The sequence below is a fragment of the Eublepharis macularius genome, chromosome 7 (genome assembly GCF_028583425.1).
Source record: "Eublepharis macularius isolate TG4126 chromosome 7, MPM_Emac_v1.0, whole genome shotgun sequence".
In the NCBI taxonomy this organism is placed as follows: domain Eukaryota; kingdom Metazoa; phylum Chordata; class Lepidosauria; order Squamata; family Eublepharidae; genus Eublepharis; species Eublepharis macularius.
The window spans coordinates 130,169,720-130,189,168 of NC_072796.1; the positions used below are offsets into that span (position 1 = coordinate 130,169,720).

Consider the following 19,449-nt stretch of genomic DNA (forward strand, 5'->3'; position numbering starts at 1 on the left):
TTTGTAAACATACATATATATTCTGCAAAGGGCATTTGCTCTGGAAACAAGTTTTTGATTTTGCTCTGCTTACAAAAACGTAGCATGTACCACTCGTATGTCTTTGTCCGGCATCGACCCAACTGTCAGTTATGCCGAATAATACCGCTTTCGCTATTTTTTAAAACCACCAAAGAAATTATCTGTACCGTTTAATAGTGTAAAGTCATGCAAAACCATGCTCAAAACTAAGCTGTTTAGTTTTGGCAGCATGAACAAAACCGCATTTAATCAGCCGTATGAAATGGTGCAGAATGACTACCACTAAGACCAGCATGCAGTGCAGCCATTGGTGTGTTTTTTTGTTTTTTGTTTTTGAGCTAGGAAGCTTTGGGCGTATAGTGAGATATACAAAGTTTATGTTTACATTATGAGAAGAAGCCAGCCAGGGACTCCCCACCCCACCCTACCTGGAGAATTTTAAACTGGCTTATTGGAAGGGGTCCATACCGAATCAGAAATCCCATCCCCGGTTGAAGACAGAGGCATAGAGCCACTGGGTGTAAAGGGGTCAGTATCGGTGTCCGTTTCACCCTCTGCTAAATACCTCTTCTCTTTCATCCAACTTGAACCACCATTTGGCCCAAAAGGGAAATCTTCTTTGTCCTGGGAGATGCTGAATCCACTTGGTGAGCGTTCAAGTTCCTCATGGTTGACAGAGAGGAGGGACAATGGGGTATCGCTGTCTCTTGTCAAGCTGGGTTTCTGCCTTGAAGAGAATCTCTCTGTGTGAGGACTACGGAGGTCTCTTGGAGGCGACTGGTAGGAAATGTGAGGGTCAATGAAAGTAAGTATAGGCAACATTGTTGGCCTCTCTGGGTATGACGTTGAGAATGGCGCGGGCGGCAACCTACCAGAGTTTTGATTGGACAAGGGCAATGGAAATGGGCCGCTATTCCGGTCCTGTGTAGAAAAGCCAAAAGGAGTAACTTTGTTCACTGGAACTTGATGGAAGCTTGGAGGCAATTCATGAATGGAAGGCTCAGAGTACTTGTAAAGGATGGATTTCAGTTCAGAATATCTGTTGTCCTCGGCTAGGGATGCAAGATCTTTAGGAGGGCACACCTCTGTGACCTGGACTTGCAGCTGCTCTACGTGTTGCATGTGCATATCGACTAAAAAATCCAGTTTCTTCCCCATGTCGTGAACCTGAAAGTGAACAAGCGTCAGACTGAAGAACGGCGAAGTGTCAAAAGTCCAGTAGCACCTATAAGACTAACAAAATAGTGGTAGGGTAGCTTTGGTTAGGGTAGGGTAGCTTTGGTAGGGTAGCTTTGGTGAGCCATAGCTTACTCCTTCAGATACAGCTAGAATGTGAGTCCATCTGTCCTTATATCTTGGAGAGAGGAGTGATTACAGAAACCAAATGATAATGGCTGATGAACGACAAAAGCCAGGGTGATTGAAAAGGATGCTACTGGACTCTTGCTCTTTTCCACTGCTACAGACAAACTAACACGGCTACCCATCTTGATGTAGGGTCAGTTTTTCAGTCAACAATGCAAACATTTTCTCCAGTAGGGTTTTCACTTTCAAGTTTTACAGCTTCCCATTGGGAAAAATCACAACACAAGTCCTACATCACTCACATCTTACCACTTCTTTGTGGTGAATTTCCATTTCATGGGCTGCAAACTTTTATAAACACCGTACAACATGGCTCCCTAAGGGATGCTCACAAGCAAGGCAAGGTAGAGAAGAGAGTCAGTGTGGCACTGTGGTGGGACTCAGCTCAAGGAGAATTAGATTCAAATCCCCATTTTCCATGAAGCTCACTGGCCAACCTTGAGCTACTTGCTCTCAGGGTGAGCAGCCTCATAGGAATGTGAGGCTATAGTGAAGGAGAGGACAAACATGTATGTTGTCCTGAGCCTTTTCAAGGAAGAGTGGGCTATGTAGAGATGAGAGCCGAATGATAAACTGAACTATCACCCACTTATCTTCAGCATTTGGCTACCAGTTGCATCCCGCCTTCCGAGCATAGCAAGTTCCTAACTGGTTGCGATGGCTCATAGGCATCGATAAAACTGTCTCCGCCTGAATCAGGCAAATCCATTTTAAAGGAATTGCCACAACTGGCTCTTGATCAACTGGTATAGTGGATCAATTAGAATCAACTATACATTAGGAAAGAAGCAGAGCGAGAGGGGGGTGAGGGTGACAAAAGGAACAGAAGTGGAACTTGGCCGAAATTTGGATTCTACACCCAACAGAGTGGCATACTATTGGGATTTTTGCAACTGTCAGATAGCTAGTTAGCAAGTGTCAGATAGCTAGTTAGCATAGAACCACTTAGGCCTCGAGTAAATGTTCCCACCATAGAAATGGGAGTCTTTAGTTCTAATGAAGGAATCTAGGCTAGTCTATTGGATGAACCAGTGTATTGGGGGGCAATTAACTAGGAACATATTCTAAAGTTTTATTGCTCTTTGTTCAGTATCAATCTCTTAAGTTTCTATCTCTAAGCTCCTAGTCTAGCCATCAAGATTTAGCTAGTTAGATATTTGTTATTTTCTTACCAAATGTACCCTTTTTCCTGTTATGTAGTAAAAGTATTTTTCTAGAGCTAAAACTCCAGACGTCTGTCTACTTATTTCCAATGCGCTAATAGCAAACGATGCTACTTTCTTGTCTCTTTTTAATTCTTACCACCAACACAGACCCTGAAGTCAATAGGCTGAATAGAATGGAAATTTAGGATTGCACTGTAGTCAATCCTGACAGAAGCAAATTGTCTGTACAAGGAAGATACACTCCAAAGAAGGCAAAAATGAACAAAATCTGAGAATTCATACCTGTCTTTCGACTCTGACAAATTTCCCCATCATACTTTGGTCTTCGGAATCTACTGTGGATGCTTTGGCTATGTACGGGTCATTCCTGAAAATGAAGAACCATACCCAGTTTAGAGGTACGCAAAAGCTTCCCTATTCTTTCCATGAATATTTCCACCTTACCGATAAGACTATTGCACTTCATGCATAGTAACAATGAGGGAAAGTGGTCCCCAATACACACTAAACAAAGGAGGAAATTCCTAAGAGACCACTAATACAATAATGAAGATTGTCTCAGTATAAATAAATACAATTTATAGGTCAAACCAAGTACAGCGATATTTCCTCCTCTGTTTAGTGTATTGCACTTCATGTCCAAGTGAACTGCAAAGAGACCAGCTGCTGTGGCAAGTCCATCAATCAGACCTAACTAATATGTATCCCCTTCGCTACTGAATGCCAGCGCTTTCAGTGCAGAAGAGTTCATTCCCACACAGTAATTCCCATACTGTATGCTAGGAGATGCTAGTGCGCAGCAATAGACTTGCCAGGGCCCGGAAGCAGATCTATCATTTAAGTCAATAAAAGGCTCATATGAACCAAAGCATTCATCCACATAGGAGGTGGCCCGATGCGCCTGTGCATGATTCACTCTTTGTGCCTCACATCTTTCCAATCAGTCCCCAGTAGGAGTATACGATTCAGAAACGTCTCTGCATCCAACGAGACTGAATAGTTCAATTGCTTTTGAATACAGAGATGGGGGGGAAAGCATGTCCCAATCAACGTCAGATACAGAAACAGGAAAGATGAACAATTTCGAACAAACCTTACCTACTGGAAAAGTAAAGCTTTTCAGGTGCAAGAGCCAAATCTGCTTCCAATGCTAATTCACCAAAGAAGTCAGATTCAGTTATACAAAACCTGGGAGACACTGGACTAGCTATTTGGCTTCTTTTCTGATCTATCCCGCCCTCATCAGCATTCTGCATTAAAACCACAGAATGGCTAGCTATTGTACATCCTTTTACTGTAACTACCACTCTTCATAGTTCTCCACTCAATTGCCCACTGATGTAGCCACATGAGGCTGGGTGTGGAGAAACGCCTTTCTGTTTGTGGAGTTAACTTTCTATGGGCTGCAGAGGGGAGGGGCCAGTTCTGGAGTGGAATGTGATTGGAGGGAGAGCGAGTCAGTTGGTGGAGGGGAGTTGGGAGTTGACAGTTGGTGGCTGGAGAGTGGAGGGAGGGATGGCTCTGAGGGGAGAGGGAGATCTAAGGTAACCCCAGGTATCAAAAGATTGGGCCTGCCCCACACAACATCTAATTAGGGCATGAGGGAGATAGAGGAGGGGTTTCTTTTTAGTTTATATTATTCCTTCCGTTCGCTGTATATTTACCTGTGCATAGTTAGACATTAAATAAATGAGTTTTGGAATTGATGAAGGAAGAAAGCTCTTCTGTTCCACATAGTCCCCCAACTGCTTGGACCCACTAGCAGAGGAGGGAGGTTAGGAGGCTGTCCCACCTAACCAGGACCCCATACAGGGACAGTGGTGGCAGCAACTATCCGGAGACGGGAGACAGCCCCTTCAGGTGCCTGGCCAGAGGCGAAAAGGGAGGGGTAGGCCGAGCGGGGTCTACCAGTGGGAGGAAAGGCCCCGTTTTGCCACACTGGGCAACAGCATTTGAAGATCCAGGAGCTTCCTTCCTTTGGGGAGTTGACAGCCTCCACATCCCTTGCCGTGCAAGAGTTATTAAATCTCTAGATTCCGTCTGGCAATAATGTGTTTTCCCCCAGCTAAGCAGCAATAGAATCCCATAATCAGCACCTGTCACCTTCATCGTGTTGGCATCGCTTGGATGCAAAGAAAGGACAGAAATTTTGATGTCTGTTACCAATGCTCTACAAACAGGATAACATCACCTTGGAGACTGTTGCTGTGAAGGGTAAGAGAACGTCCCTCCCTTTTGAGATTTCTTATGCTTGGGAGTCGATGGTGGCCCAGGAGCAAAAATCATATCGACTCTGAAAGGAAAGAAATTGGACCAGATGAAAGAACATCCATCCAACCATCCATCCATTCATTCCGTTTATAGCTTGCCCCCATCCCAAAAGGGCTTGGGCAACTAACAACAAGCATCACCAAACATCTGACTACAAGGACTTGATCAGGGCTTTTTTTATGGGAAAAGAGGTGGTGGAATTCAGTGAGTTGCCAACACAGGGGGCAACTCTTGGCAGGAGGTCGTGCCCCTGCTACCACAAGCTCCCAGGACTACACAATGACGCCACTTTGGGTCAGCTGGAACAATGGGGGAGTTTAAATTGCCCTTGGTGAAAATGGTCACGTGGCTGGTGGCCCCGCCCCCTGATCTCCAGACAGAGGGGAGTTTAGATTGCCCTCCGCGCCACTCAGGGGGTGGGGCCACCGGCCATGTGACCATTTTCAAGAGGTGCCGGAACTCCATTCCACCGCGTTCCAGCAGAAAAAAAGCCCTGGACTCAATCCAGGAAAAAAAATGACACTGATTTATTATAACTATGATTAGTTTGTGCAACTGCACGGTCTAGTTGGTATCCCAGCGTGCACTGAAGGCGGTACCAGAGGACAAGCCAGAATTGCCCTCAGATGTCCACATGAGAAACAATGGTTAAGATTCTGGTTAATAACACTAACCCAAGTTCAGCCCATGGTTTCTGATCCCCATTTGGCAGTCCCTAAGGAACTGTAGTTAGTGGAGTGGCCTACATTCAGATAACCACATCTGTCATCTATCAATCTAGCCCTCAAAATTTGAAGCGTTCCCCAGCCTAAGGAGAGGTCTTCTGACTTGCGTAGAAAGCCAGCATGTCTAGAGGCCTGAGTGTCAAGAGTCGGATCTAGGAGATTCAGGTTCAACTCCCCGCTCCCACCCCCATCATAGAGGCTTGCTGGGTGATCTTGAGCGAGTCGCTCAAACTCTCAGGTTTTTACGAGGATGAAATGGGAGAATTGTAAGGCGCTTTGGGTCCCCATTGGGGCCACCGGTGATCAGATTCAATGTAAGCTAGCCTCATATGTTCAAACCTCTGTGCAAGTTTAGTCCATGGCACAAGACTTTTACCTTGCTTGAAGGTATTTGATTCTGGAAAGCATGTCCAGGTGTCCCGCTGAATATTGCTCTATCACATCCTTTACATCATAAGGCCTCAAGGTCTCCTTGAATCTCTTCTTATAGAGGCGGAACTGAAGTATCCTGGTGTAAGAAGACAATGTTGATCATTGGGGCTTCCTCAAATGTTCTGGGATCCAGGTTAATTCTTCCAACAGCCTGGCAACTGGTGGGAGTCAAGGGGCAGAGACGTGGGGAGGGGGGCAGGGTGCTGTCTGGCAATGACGTAATGTTACTTCCAGTGAAAACTCAGAAGTGACAACACATCTCTCTGGGAATCACCAGAAACTCTATAGTAAAACCATAGAACATTTCCTAGAGCTGACTGATGTCACCTCTGAGTTTCCCCCAGAAAAGACAGAGCCAACGTCTCTGTCAATTTCACCTCTCTACACAAGGGTAGTTTAGAAAGATATAACCAGCGGAGATCGCTCCTCAGAGGGTTTGTTAATGTCATCTTCGCCTTTGGCTGTGTCTTTTTAAACTACACTTCCCAGCTAACATTGCGTCTCCCTACACTTGAGCGCCCCCGTGTAAGATATCTCATGTAGGGAGACTCTGAGTTATAGTTCTGGATTACATCACCCTTTCTGCTAGGTTCTTCATGTTTAATTGTAATTCCAATTTAATCTGTCCCCTCCCCACCCCACAAACTATTCTCATATTTTGCCTACTGCCTGATTATTCAGTGAGCCTATTCTAAGCGTTTGCTAGCTCAAACACCCATTTGCTACAGAGCCCAGACTGGAGGTGCTGGGTTGATCTTCCACTTTCCATTTAATAACAACAACAACAACAACAACAACAACAATATAACAACAACATTCAATTTATATAACACCCTTCAGGACAACTTAATGCCCACTCAGAGCGGTTTACAAAGTATGTCATTATTATCCTCATGACAATCACCCTGTGAGGTGGGTGGGGCTGAGAGAGCTCTTAAAGAACTGTGACTAGCCCAAGGTCACCCAGCTGGCTTCAAGTGGAGGAGTGGGGAATCAAACCCGGCTCTCCAGATTAGAGTCCCGCACTCTTAACCACTACACCAAACTGAAGGAGGCACCGCCCAAAGGAATCTTGCTCTACTTCCTATTATAAGCCTCCCTCAATCCCTCGCCATGGACCCAGAGGCTTCTGAACCAATGTATCATCTCCTTGCTCCTTTTAGACCCAAAGCCCTATGGAGATTAAGAAAGCCAGACTCCACTTTGTCCAGTGCAGCCTCTGCTTGGAGAAGACGACATTATTTATTTATTTATTTATTTATTCAATTTATATACCGCCCATCCCAGGGGCTCTGGGCGGTGAACAGTTAAAATTGATAAAAACAAAAACTAAAATCAATATACAAATAATAAAACAATTTAACAAGGTGCAGTGGTGGGGAGAACCTTCCCCACCCCAAAGGTGGGAGGCCGACATGGCACCGCCCCCTTCAATCACCAATCACCAAAAGACATCCATATGGTGTCGTAGTCGGAGTGTCAAACTAGGATCTGGAGACCCGGTTTGGAATCCCCATTCTGCCATGGAAGCCTGCTGGGTGACCTTGGGCCAGTCACATTTCTCAAGCTAGCCTATTGCAAGGGGTTTTGGTGAGAGTGAACTGGGAAAAGGAAGCAGCAGCTACTCTGCCTTGAGTGCCAGGTCAGTTGCCACATAATGTGGAGGGCAGCCCATCGCTACTCAGTACTGAATGGCTCACAGCTCAATGCATGAACTTTATGCATTGAAAAGTATTCGGTTGTACCCTACCATGCCTCTCAAACAAGTGAGGGATCTTCCACTAGCAGACAGAGCCCGCCATTATGGTTGAGGTTGGGTGAAACTTCTCTCTTGCACATTTTGACGTAAACTTTTCCACACAGGAAAGTTATCACTTGATGCCGCAGTCGTCCAGTGATGTACATCCTAACATTCACAAGGTTTAACTTTCCTGAGTATTGGAGCCATTTAAAGAACGCTCTGGGATCCTGGGATCCTGGGAATTATGCTTGTTGAGCTTGAACAAATGGGATAAATGAGATTGTGATTTTACTGATTCATTTATTGTAATTTTCTCTGTTGCTGTAACCTGCCCTGAGCCTGCTTGCAGGGAGGGCGGACTATAAATAAAATAAAATAGATGATGATGATGATGCAAAGCAAAATGACACCACACACAACATTTACCTGACAGCTCGGATGACCGCCTTCAGCGTGGGGATCATGTCTTCGATAAGGAGCTCGTTGCTGTACCCTCTGTCTTCTGCCAGAGGATCCCCACTCCCACCATCTAAACGGTGGGGCAACCACCCAAAATCAGAAGAGAACAGAATGTTAATGTCTACTAAATTCTTTTGATATTAGCTTCATAGCAGTGTGTACAATGAGTGTGGCGGTGGAGAGTGCTGTCAAGTCATAGGCGACTTATGGCGACCCCTGCTGGGGTTTTTCATGGCAAGAGACTAACAGAGGTGGGTTGCCATTGCCTGGCTCTGCAACCCTGGTCTTGGTTGGAGGTCTCCCATCCAATTATTAACCAAGGTTGACCCTGCTTAGCAGCTGAGATCTGACAAGGTCAGGCTCACCTGGGCTATCCAGGTCAGGGCATACAATGGGTTTAAGGGGAAGAATTACACCTATAGGCCCTGTAGCTTCTGTCGAGAAGTACTGAAGAAAGTGCAGAGGTCAAGGTGAGACCAGTGGGTGCAATCCTGAGCCTTTCTCCAGGCACTCATTGCACGGTGCACAAGCAGAGCTTGAGTGATTTCTAATGGGAAACTTTATCCCCCAAACATTCTTCAGTCAACAAACACAGAAGTCACCAGCTGCGTAGCCACATTGCACTGCGTTTTGCATTTTCCTTCCTCCTTTGAAAATAATGGGTTGAATGCAACCAGTTTTTCCACTGGAAAAAATGAAAGGAGAGGATCCCCTTTGATCACCAAAAGAGTGGTGCTGGGGACAACAGGTCATGCGTGGACAAAAGCCACAAGTGACGGGGGAAACCTGTAATAAAGGGGGCAATTCGGTGAGGCTGAGAGCGAAAAAGTTGGCTGGATCCAACCCAGTATCTAGGGGTCAAACCAGTATTCAAAGGTGGGACAGAGAGTTGTGCCTGGAACACGTGTCCCACATTTCATTCCAATATTTCAAAACTGAATCTGTATTACAAGCGCAAGGAATGCCGAACGGGCCGATGCTTTAGCCAAAGACCTTACTTCTTTACTGTCACATTTTAAAATCAGAAACTGAACATTCTAAAATTCAACTTTCCATATCAGAACTTTCGCTGAACCTAAAAACCTTGCAGTATTTTATTTTGACTCTAGTCTGCAGGCAACTCAGGAAAGAGAAAGAGAAGTGGAAGAGCATTTACCTTCAGAGGTTTGCCAGAATGCGTATGCTTTCATTCGGAACGCAGTACGAAAACGCTCCCTATTATTCAAGGCAACGCTCTTAGGCTCTTTAGAAGGGCTTTCTTCAATTGCATCTACATTCAGAGGGGTAAATAGCTTTCCTTTAGTATTGGTACCACGAACCCGATCCAAGAGACCCAGCTTTTGGCTAAAAAAATAAGGAAAAGGGATCATTTTTTCCCCCTCATTGAATGTAGACTTATAAGCCAAGCTGTATTTCACAGTCTCTAATGTTATATATACACTGAAGTAAATATATATACACATACCGTGGAGCAGTGATTCTAAAACAGAAAATCTTAAATTTTGCTAATTGGATAAAGCAAAATAATTTGCCAGCGTAGCAATAATTTCTTTGATCTTTTAATTGCCAAGTGAGATTTTGTGCATTGAGGATTATACTGTAATGAAATGTTAGCGCTATACTGTAATGAAATGTTTTAGATAGATGCTTTGGTCAAGGGATAAGGACTATGGACTATACTACAGTGTATAGTAAGTACTATATGTTGCCCTGTATGATCCTGCTATGCAATTTCTGCATCGTTTAATGTGTCCCATTAATACTTATGCTTGGTTTCAGATGTCTGCAATCCAAACCCTTCTGTCCTGTCCACTGGACATCCCATTCCTGTTGATTTAAATCGCCGCACACTGTGTGATCCACCTTGAGTCTCCGTGAGAAAGACAGACATAAAATAAATAAGCTAAGAGATACTAAAAAGAACACGAAGGTCGTTGGGATTTCCAAAGCTCCTGGTGTAGGATCACGTAACCATTGATCCAGGATAGTTGAAGACTGTTGTAGGTCACCAGCAGCAGGCCCAATCACACCAACTTCATTTTTACTCGGATCGGAGGGCTGTACTGAAGGGAGGTAGTCTCAAAGAGATGCTACACTAACAAGTTAGGGACCATAGATTTCACCACTATGTTGCCGTATGTACTATCAGTTGCTTTAAGTACGTGCTCCTATGTATCATCTGTTGCTTTATGTATGACCCTACTGGGTAGCTCTATGTGTTTAACATCAGTCCAAGAATTGCTCACGCTCAATTTCAGCATTTCTTCCACTCTGTATTGGATTTCTGCTAATGTTATGTCTTTGTAAACTTGCATTTATTTACCCTGTGGCATTGTTTATTGAAATGTCCTTGATATTGACTGTGCTAATCTCACTCTATGTAATCCTCCTTGAGTCTCAGTGAGAAAGGCAGACTATAAATGACATAAATAAATAAAATAAATCTACTGAGCATCCCAATAATAATATCAGTGGCTTGGTGGGGGGGGGGTGTCCATCAACAGGAGGCTATAGTACAAAAACAAGGTTACGTGTTCTCTTACTCATTGGTCCCCACCGTGGTTCCTGTGGGCACTATGGTACCCACCGGTGTTTTCCTGGTGCTCACTAGCTTATTTCCTAAAGCATGTCTTCCCCAAAGCCCAATCCTGGCTTTTCACTAGAGTAGAAGATACTTTGAAAAACTATAGAGGCATTGCTTTTGCATCTGCAGGGAACTCCCAAACAACCACATTTGTCATAGGTGTAACTTGCAACCTCCAAAACTTTTGTGGAACCGGCCCCCATTTTGTGATCAGACCCAGCGCCCATGGCAGACACTTGGCTGTTGTACCCTTTACTGCTTCTCAAAATTTTGAAAAAATGCCTACAGGTTCAACAAGGTTGGGGACTCCTGCTCCAAACTGATGAAGGTCCCACCTTGAAGGTCTGAAGCAGCTTCTATCCTGGGCAGCAGTTGATGTGAAGCAGAAGCACGTCCTGGAGTGCCCTGCATGGTAAAGATGGCCCTCGTTTGTGCCTAACCATGCCCCTTGATAGCCTTGGTCATGCCACTGGCGCAAGGAAAGAAGTATCACCCGTGCTTCCCAAAGACATCAACTGATTGAAAAGATTTTTAATTGATACTCTTTTCAATTCTGATTGCCTGATTTTGAGTTGGCCAGTTCCAGAACATTTGTACGCAGACTTCCTCGACTGAGCATACAATTGCACTGTTACTACACACGAATACACATGAAGCTGCCTTATACTGAATCAGACTCCCGGTCCATCAAGGTCAGTATTGTCTACTCAGACTGGCAGCAGCTATCCAGGGTCTCAGGTGGAGGTCTTCCACATCGCCTACTGCCTGGTCCTTTTAACTGGATATGCCAGGGATTGAACCTGGGGCCTTCTGCACGCAAAGCAAAGGCTCTTCCTCTGAGCCACAGCTCCTGCACAGCCAACATTAACCAGATGGATCTTTTGTTCCTCCACCACTCCTGGAGGAGTCAGAACCTGGATACTATATGTTGTACTCACCATGTGGAAAGGAGTTATGTGTAAGCCAGGAAATCACAAAAAGGAAATTGGAAGGCATCCAAGTATGCCCTCTTTGATGGCCATTCCCCCCTCCCCGCCCTGTCAGGAAGTAGGAAAATTAGCTGCTAAGGAAAAATAAGAGGGGATAAAGGGCCAAAGGAAGGCATTTCCTTCATTGGTTGTGTGATTTTTCTCTCCTCCAGCCTGCTGGTGGAGAAGTGTCCAAACTGTCAACTGGGAGGTACTTCTATGGAGTGTTGCCAGGTTCTCATTCTTAAGTACGAGGAACCTCTATTATCTGACAGCCATTGATATCAACCCAAAGGAAACATGAATATTTGAGTTTCTTTTTTGGCAAATTGGGGGTAGAGACAGTGGAGACTGGCTATCTGTGTGGCCTACACAGCAAGGATCTCAAGTGTTACTGAGTAGTCCGGCTATACTGAGCCAGACTTCCGATCTGTCTAGCACAGTACTTTGTACTTCAAGTGGCTCTCCAGCATCTCATACAGCGAAAGGTTTTTCCCAAGCCAGCTATCTGGGATCCTTTCACTGGAGTTGCAAGGGAGGGACCAAACCTAGATGCTTTTAACATGAAAATAGTGTACGTTACCATTAATCCATGGGCCTCCCCCAAGAGATCCCCTTTGTCCGGGGCAGGAGAAATTGCAATTTGCAGTGAAAGCATTCGTTGATTAAACACACAATGCAGTTGGCCAGACTAATATTTTCATAGGGCTTTGTGCTGCATTGATACTTTTCAGGATTGATTGCTGCCGGAATAAACTACCCAGTAGGATTATCTCATCAAGTTTAATGAATCCACTGGTTGCAGCTTTGTTTCTGCTATCCATAACGTGATTCCGGTCCTCTCGTGTCAATGACTTTGGTAGCCCAACACCCCCTCCTGGTGGTGAGGAATTAGTTCTAGTAGAATGCTAAAGGCCTTTGGGAAATACAGAAAAAGTGTACGCCTGAACAGACTCCCAAATGGCCACAGGGAACATATGAGCAAGAGGCATTCTCCTAAATGATGCCGCAATCAGAATGTGTGGTTTTTCTAGATGAGGTGGAATTATTCCCCAATGCAACCAAGGCCATAGTGTATCACAGAGACTCCAAACTAACTGTATGGGCTCAGGCAGAATTAGCTTCATGAGATGCCTAGGGTTAGAGACGTGAAAGGCTAAGAGGAAAAAACAGGGGGAAGTCCCCCTCCCAGGATTTCCCCCCAATTTTCCAAAGAAAAAGTTGGATTTTTTAGGTAGCTCTGGGAAAAAATCTTTTTCTCTTTTGGAACGAGAGATGAGCTTTTCGAGACAATGAGGCTATCGGGGCTCATTTCGAGGGGGAACGCACAGGAACACAGTTCTGGCAGTTCCCCAAAGAGGTCACATGTCAGGTGGCCCCGCCCACTTGACTCTCGGCCATTTTGGGCCCATTTCAGCCTGGATTGGGGCCAAAATGGCTCGGTGGTAGATCACTCTCCCGCTCATCAGCGGCCCGATCCTGACCATTTGGGGGCCTCTTTTCAGCCCCCTTTTGCCATTTTGGGCTCAATTTCGGCCCTGAATGGCGAGGATTGGGTCCAAAACAGCCAGAATAGGTGATGTCAGGGGGTGTGGCATATGCAAATCAGTTATACTAATGACACACTTCCAGTGATAGCAAGAGGCATGGCATATGCTAATGAGTTATGCTAATGAGTTCCTCCAGCTCTTTTTCCACGAAATGAACCCTGGAGGCTACCATACATCTTTAACATCACACAAAACTCATGGCACGAGGGCACATTCATGGCAAGATTTCTGATGTCATAGTGCCACAAAAAAGGAATCATGACGGGGTGACATCAGAAATCGCACCGTGAAGACGCCCTCATACCGTGAGTTTTGCGCGATGTTAGGACGTGTGAAAATGGCCCGATTCTGCTCGGGAAGTGCAGCGTGAAGGTTTTTATGTAAAACTACAACATTAGATTATAATAATCCCAGTAGATATACACAGTATTTCCAAGGATATGGTTCAAATGTGACTCATTTTGTCCACATTGAGTTATAATTTGCATGAGGATACACTATTGAATTGCTCAATTTTTAAACAGTTTAACTTGATATCCAATTATGCTGCAAGTTGATTGTACATGCCTGTTTCTATCCAAGTATCACACTTCCTTTGTTGTTTATAAGACTTGTGTTTCCTATTCTCAATTTTTATGCACTGTTAAATAGCAAAAGCTAAGATATATGTGTTAAGGAAGCCTAGGCTGAGGCAGTTCGCAGCTCTCTCTCTCTCTCTCAGATTGGGTGCATTTATAATTTTGCTTGTGGAAAACTAAACGAAGAAGGAACAGCAACTGATGCAAAGTGTGTCCTGTATATGCCCCTTATTGCATATTGGGACAGACACACCAAAAGGAATTTTGAAGATCCCCCTGACAAAGTCGATGTGAAATGCGTAAGGGTTACTTTATAATTAAATCAAAAAGAGTCCAGTAGCACCTTTAAGACTAACCAATTTTATTGTAGCATAAGCTTTCGAGAATCAAGTTCTCTTCGTCAGATGCCTGATACAGAAACTGGTCAAATATAGAAGAGGAGGGGGGAGGAGGGGAGGAGAGAGAAGATGCAGCAAAGGAATGTTTTGGTTGCATCCTCCCTCTCCCCCCCTAACTGCATCTTCTCTCTCCTCCCCTCCTCTTCTATATTTGACCATTTCTGTACCATGCATCTGACGAAGAGAACTTGATTCTCGAAAGCTTATGCTGCAATAAAATTGGTTAGTCTTAAAGGTGTTACTGGACTCTTTTTGATTTTGCTACCACAGACTAACACGGCTAACTCCTCTGCATTTATAATTAAAGAATTCTTCCCTTTGCACCAAGTGTTGTTCCTTCTTCGTTTTGCCTTGGAGTAGCCCCTCTTCTTCTTCATTGTGGAAATCTTAGGAATTTATACTTTTTGAATTCGTAACTATGCTAAACTGTGATTTGCATGCTGGCGAAGTGATGAACGATGCATTTTATGTCATTAATGCAGTAAAAGAAATATAGGCTTGATAGGAAAAGTACTGTTACATATAGTAATATAGTTTAATTTCCCCACAAGAGTCTGGGTTTTTCTTTCTTTCTTGAAATGTGTTTCCCCATGTCCTCAGAATGTCTGGACATTTCACACCTCTGCCTAGGAGTGTGTGGTAACCCTCAGAGTTCTCCTGAAGCATCGGAGGGGATCGGCAGGGCCGGTGCGTCAATGGAGGCAGGGCCGGCAATCACCTCCAGCGCAGAGGCGCTGGAGGGGGCGCAGGGGCGCGCACTGCGGAGCAACTGAGCGAGAGGGCTGGGAGGACGCACGCACGTTAAGCATTCCCCCCCTATCTAATGCCTGTCACATCACAAACTGGAAAGGAGGGAAAGTGATGTTTGTTTGGGGGGACTGGGGGTGAGGATGGGATGGAACAATGACAGAAGAAAGCAAAGGGGAAGGGAATGGAGAAGCCTGCTGGACGCGAGGGCACCCAAAGACCATTCCATGGTGGGCTGCTGCTGCTCTCTCCCAGGAAGCCCTCATGTTGGGGGTGGGGAGGGGGGGCTTGTGCCTGGAAGAAGGATTTGCGTCTTCAGCAGCTCATTCGAAGCGCACACCCTGAGGCGCAGCTGTTTCTCTAGGTCCTTCCCGCTTTCTCCTTTCCCTTCCTCTTTGATTTCTTGTCATTATTCCGTCCCATCTTTCCAAAAAAAACTTGCATGACCCTCATCTCATTTGGTCCAGCTCTAAGTTGCCCCATGCTGCTGCTGCCGCCGCTAGCATACAGCTGCGGGCCAGGTGCGGCAGGTGGCCAGGGCGGTGCGGGGCAACTGAGCAATCTGGGTGTGCGCATGGAGGCGGCAACAGCCCTGAAGCTGCCCTCGGCCTCAGGCGCCAGAAACTCTGGCGCCGGCCCTGGGGATAGGAGTCCATGTCATGTGCTCCTGCCATTACTAGGTAGCACGATGTTTCTGGATTCCTTAAGCGTAACATTACTACTAGTACTTGGGTGCTATGGACTGTGAACACACAAAGTTCAGCGAGAGGTAGGAAAGATCATTTCCATGGAGTCCCTCGTCCTTCCAAACACAGTCTATGAGGGCCAGGAATTTCCAACTTGTGCAAATTCATGCTGTAGTTGTGGAAGAGCTTGCACAAGAGTGATGGGAAATTCTTGATGATTGCCTTTCCAGCTGCAGCCACAAGGACTCATCCTGTATCATCCCATGTTATCCCCTGCTGGGCTCACAGACACATGAAGCTGCCTTATGCTGAATTAAACCATTGGCCCATCAATGAGTATTCTCAGATTGGCAACAGCTCACCAGGGTCTCAGGCAGAGAGTTCTATCATATCACCTACTACCTTATCTTGTAAACTGGAGATGCCAGGGATTGAACCTGGGAACTTCTGCATGCCAAGCAGATGCTCTGCCATTGAGCCACAGCCCCTCCTGACATTCCACTGTTCTACCTCCCTACAAGTACAAAAACATCACAGTATAGAGCAGGAAGGACTTTTTAAATAATTCCTCCGATAGTCGTCTAGATTTTTACTTACAGACAGGTTCTTTTTTTAACATAAAGGAAACGTTAAAATCATACACCCTCCCAACTGCAGCCTAAAGTGGCATAGTCCATTCCACTCTCTTAGGATGTTACACCATCCTGTTGCAGGTGAAGCTGAGGTCTTTGGTAGGCACAAAGGACAAAGTGAGTCAGTCCAGGGATGCAAGGAGCTTGTCGCAAAGTCAGAAGCAGGCAGCAGTCTGAGTTTCTAAGAAATCAGGTGAGAGTCTGACGGCCCAAGGCAACAGGCAGGAGAGCTTTGATTTCCAGGGAGGTAACAGGTAGAGCACAGAGGGCCGAGCAGGCACGCTTCGGCTCATTCTAGCCAAGACCTGCTCATAGCTTGACAAGGGAGCTATTGTAGCGCAGTGATTAAGTGGCCAAACTGCGAAGCAGCACTCTGCTAGTTCAAATCCCACTACTGCCATGAGCTCAGCAGGCGGCCTTGGGTAAGCCACTCCTCTCATCCCCAGCTCCCCAGCTACATTGTGGGGATAATAATAACACTGACTTTGCTCACTGCTGTAAGTGGGCACTAATCTATCTAGAACAGGGGTATATAAACACATTGTTGCTGCTGCCGTTGTATTATTATGTGTTGTCCAGAGGCCCTCTGCAAGGGGAGTCTGAAGTATCTTGCTTGGTCCAAGCTGAGATCCGGCTAGGTGATACCTGAAGCTGGAATGGAGAATGCAGCCCAGAGGGTGCTATTGGTCTGCATAAGCCCTGCATCCTCTGTGCCTTCTCTACTGTTGCTGGCCGATTAGCACAAGTTGTAAGGCAACGGAGTCAAGCTGGTGCGCTGCAAGGCCTGGTTCGAGTCCCTCTTGTATGCCCTGCCTAGTCCAGATGGGCAAGGCTTATAAGGAGTCCAAAGAACTGTCCTGAAGGACCTGAAGGACATGGATTTTCCCCTATGTTCCTCACTTCCCTTGATCCATGGAACTCTGATGCCTGGAGCCGAGGGACCCACGTGCACCAAAAGCCAGACCTGGGAGGGAGGGGAGAGCTGCTATGGGGAGGAGAATCAAGCAAAATGTTGGGGGGCTCTATTAGAAACTCCAGGCAGAATCTTTCTGGGGAATGGGATCTAAAAGGGTCTCTGTAGGAAGGGCAATGTGGAGTTTGTTGGATATTACCCATGGTCTATCTTAACCATTTTAGATATCTAATGTTTACATTGTGCTCTACAGTGTTTGATGAACTTCACTTACATTCTCTTAGTAACCCTTTGAACAGTACAGAAGATAGAGTGGTATTGTTACTCTTATGTTGCACATGGGGGAAACTGAGACAGAGGAAGAATCGCTTGGCAAAGTCAGGTCCATGCAGTGAGACGGTTAAATCGGGGACTTTGCATCTCACGCATCAGAAGCAGAAACTGTCTGACCTTATGAAAAGCACAGGGATGCTGCTTAAAAAGGGCAGCCCTGATCATGTTCTCATCTTCCACACCTAATAAAATTTACCCATATCCTGATATCATCCTGCTTCTATTTCTCAGCTTCCATCAGGGAATGATTTGGGGTACAAAAAGAGAAATACACTGCATGATAACATCAAAACGTGAGTACATTTCACTACACGTTATTGGAAGGGAGAGAACAAACACGGGGCTGCCTTTTTCATCAGCAACCCTGTGTTTAATATACCATCTAGTCCTGCCCTTACATTACCCCTCCTCTTAATTTTTATAATGTATGTTTTTCAAGGGATATTTCTCTACCACTAATCTGAATATTATTGAGTTTCTCAGAGCAAGATACAGAAAGAAGGGCGGTGGAGACCTTACTTTGGCCTCCAGAGAGTACGTACAACTGAATTTGAAGAAGCTTTCTGAACTATTCATGCAACAGCCAAATGCAATTCTGTCTCAGCATGCAAGCCAGACATTACCCTTTTTGTGATCTAATTACAAAATTCATAACCAAATAACAGTTGGGGGGTGGGGGAATAAAATAAAATGGCAGCATTAAGCCAAATGGCAGAGCAAAGCATGCCTCCTCCCCCATTTTCTAGGCCACCGTCTTTTCAAGGGGAAGGGCAAGGGGGAAGCGATATATCATTGAACAAAAATAAAGCGGCCATATTTGCAGGTTTTGTTTTGCAGCCTTAAAACTGGAAACACAAGATGACCATGCTTGCTCTGATTTTTACTACATTAGCAAAACATACATCTCAACATGGACGTGATCAGCTCCCAATGAGCTGTGCATTACTTTTTAATCAGGTTAGAATGATCAACTAACTAACTAACTAATACAGTATTCTGTGTGCCAGGACAAACTCTAAATAATAATAATATTTGATTTAAATACCGCCCTTCAGGACAACTCAACGCCCACTAAGAATGGTTTACAAAGTGTGTTGTTATTATCCCCACAACAATCACCCTGTGAGGTGGGTGGGGCTGACACAGCTCTGGAAGAGTTTGACTGACCCAAGGTCACTCAGCTGGCTTCAAGTGGAGGAGTGGGCAGGGAATCAAACCTGGCTCTCCAGATTAGAGTCCTGCCGCTCTTAGCCACTACACCAAACTGACTCTCCAGGCCTAAAAACCACACAACTTTATTTGTGAAGATCTGCCTGTTCCTGGGAATGAGGTGGAAGAATGGACCTTATCACTTCAGACTGCAGGTAGAAGATCACATTTTGGAATGTTCCACTCTGTTAAAATCTCTGCGCAAGCAGAAAACCAACACAGTATGCACAGAGAGAGAGAAAGAGTAGATGCTGTGCTCATTTCCAACATGAAGTGGGGGTTTTTTACTCATAGAAGATGAGATTCTGGAGTCTAAAGTGCTGTGATCCATTCTGCCACTGTAGCGTCTGCCAGAATCCCACACCTTTCCTGGAATGAGTAAACCAGGGCTCCATTCCCAAGAGAGGAAAGTTGAGCTTGGACAAACCAGGAAGGGAAAAGAAGAATGAGGGAAGAGAGAATAGTAGATGAAGGAGCAGGGCTGGTGCCCCCGTTGAGGCGGGGGCTGCGGGCACCGCGAGGCTGGAGGGGGTGCTGGAGGGGGTGCTGGGGGCGGAGGCATGCATCTCGTGCCGCCACCGGCCAGCCCTGCACCGCCGCCACCGCACGCCCCTGGGCAGGCACAGCAGCCACGGGCCAGGGACGACAGGCAGCTGGGGCGGCGCGCGGTG

The 19,449-nt window shown here is 45.7% G+C and overlaps 1 protein-coding gene and 1 non-coding gene across 3 annotated transcripts in view; both read right to left on the reverse strand.

The window, feature by feature from the left end:
• Nucleotides 1-459: 459 nt before the first annotated feature.
• KCNQ3 (potassium voltage-gated channel subfamily Q member 3) overlaps nucleotides 460-19,449 on the reverse strand; it is a 203,609-nt gene continuing 184,619 nt past the window's right edge. For both annotated transcript variants that reach the window (XM_054985103.1, XM_054985104.1), the window contains exons 10-15: nucleotides 9,337-9,524; nucleotides 8,148-8,250; nucleotides 5,925-6,056; nucleotides 4,744-4,845; nucleotides 2,835-2,919; nucleotides 460-1,188 (exon numbers count right to left, since the gene is read on the reverse strand). In XM_054985103.1, the coding sequence (XP_054841078.1) occupies nucleotides 460-1,188; nucleotides 2,835-2,919; nucleotides 4,744-4,845; nucleotides 5,925-6,056; nucleotides 8,148-8,250; nucleotides 9,337-9,524 (1,339 nt within the window). The remainder of the gene's footprint in view (nucleotides 1,189-2,834; nucleotides 2,920-4,743; nucleotides 4,846-5,924; nucleotides 6,057-8,147; nucleotides 8,251-9,336; nucleotides 9,525-19,449) is intronic.
• Nucleotides 16,108-16,179, reverse strand: TRNAA-GGC (transfer RNA alanine (anticodon GGC)). Its single transcript has one exon. It is a non-coding gene; the product is annotated as a tRNA-Ala (tRNA).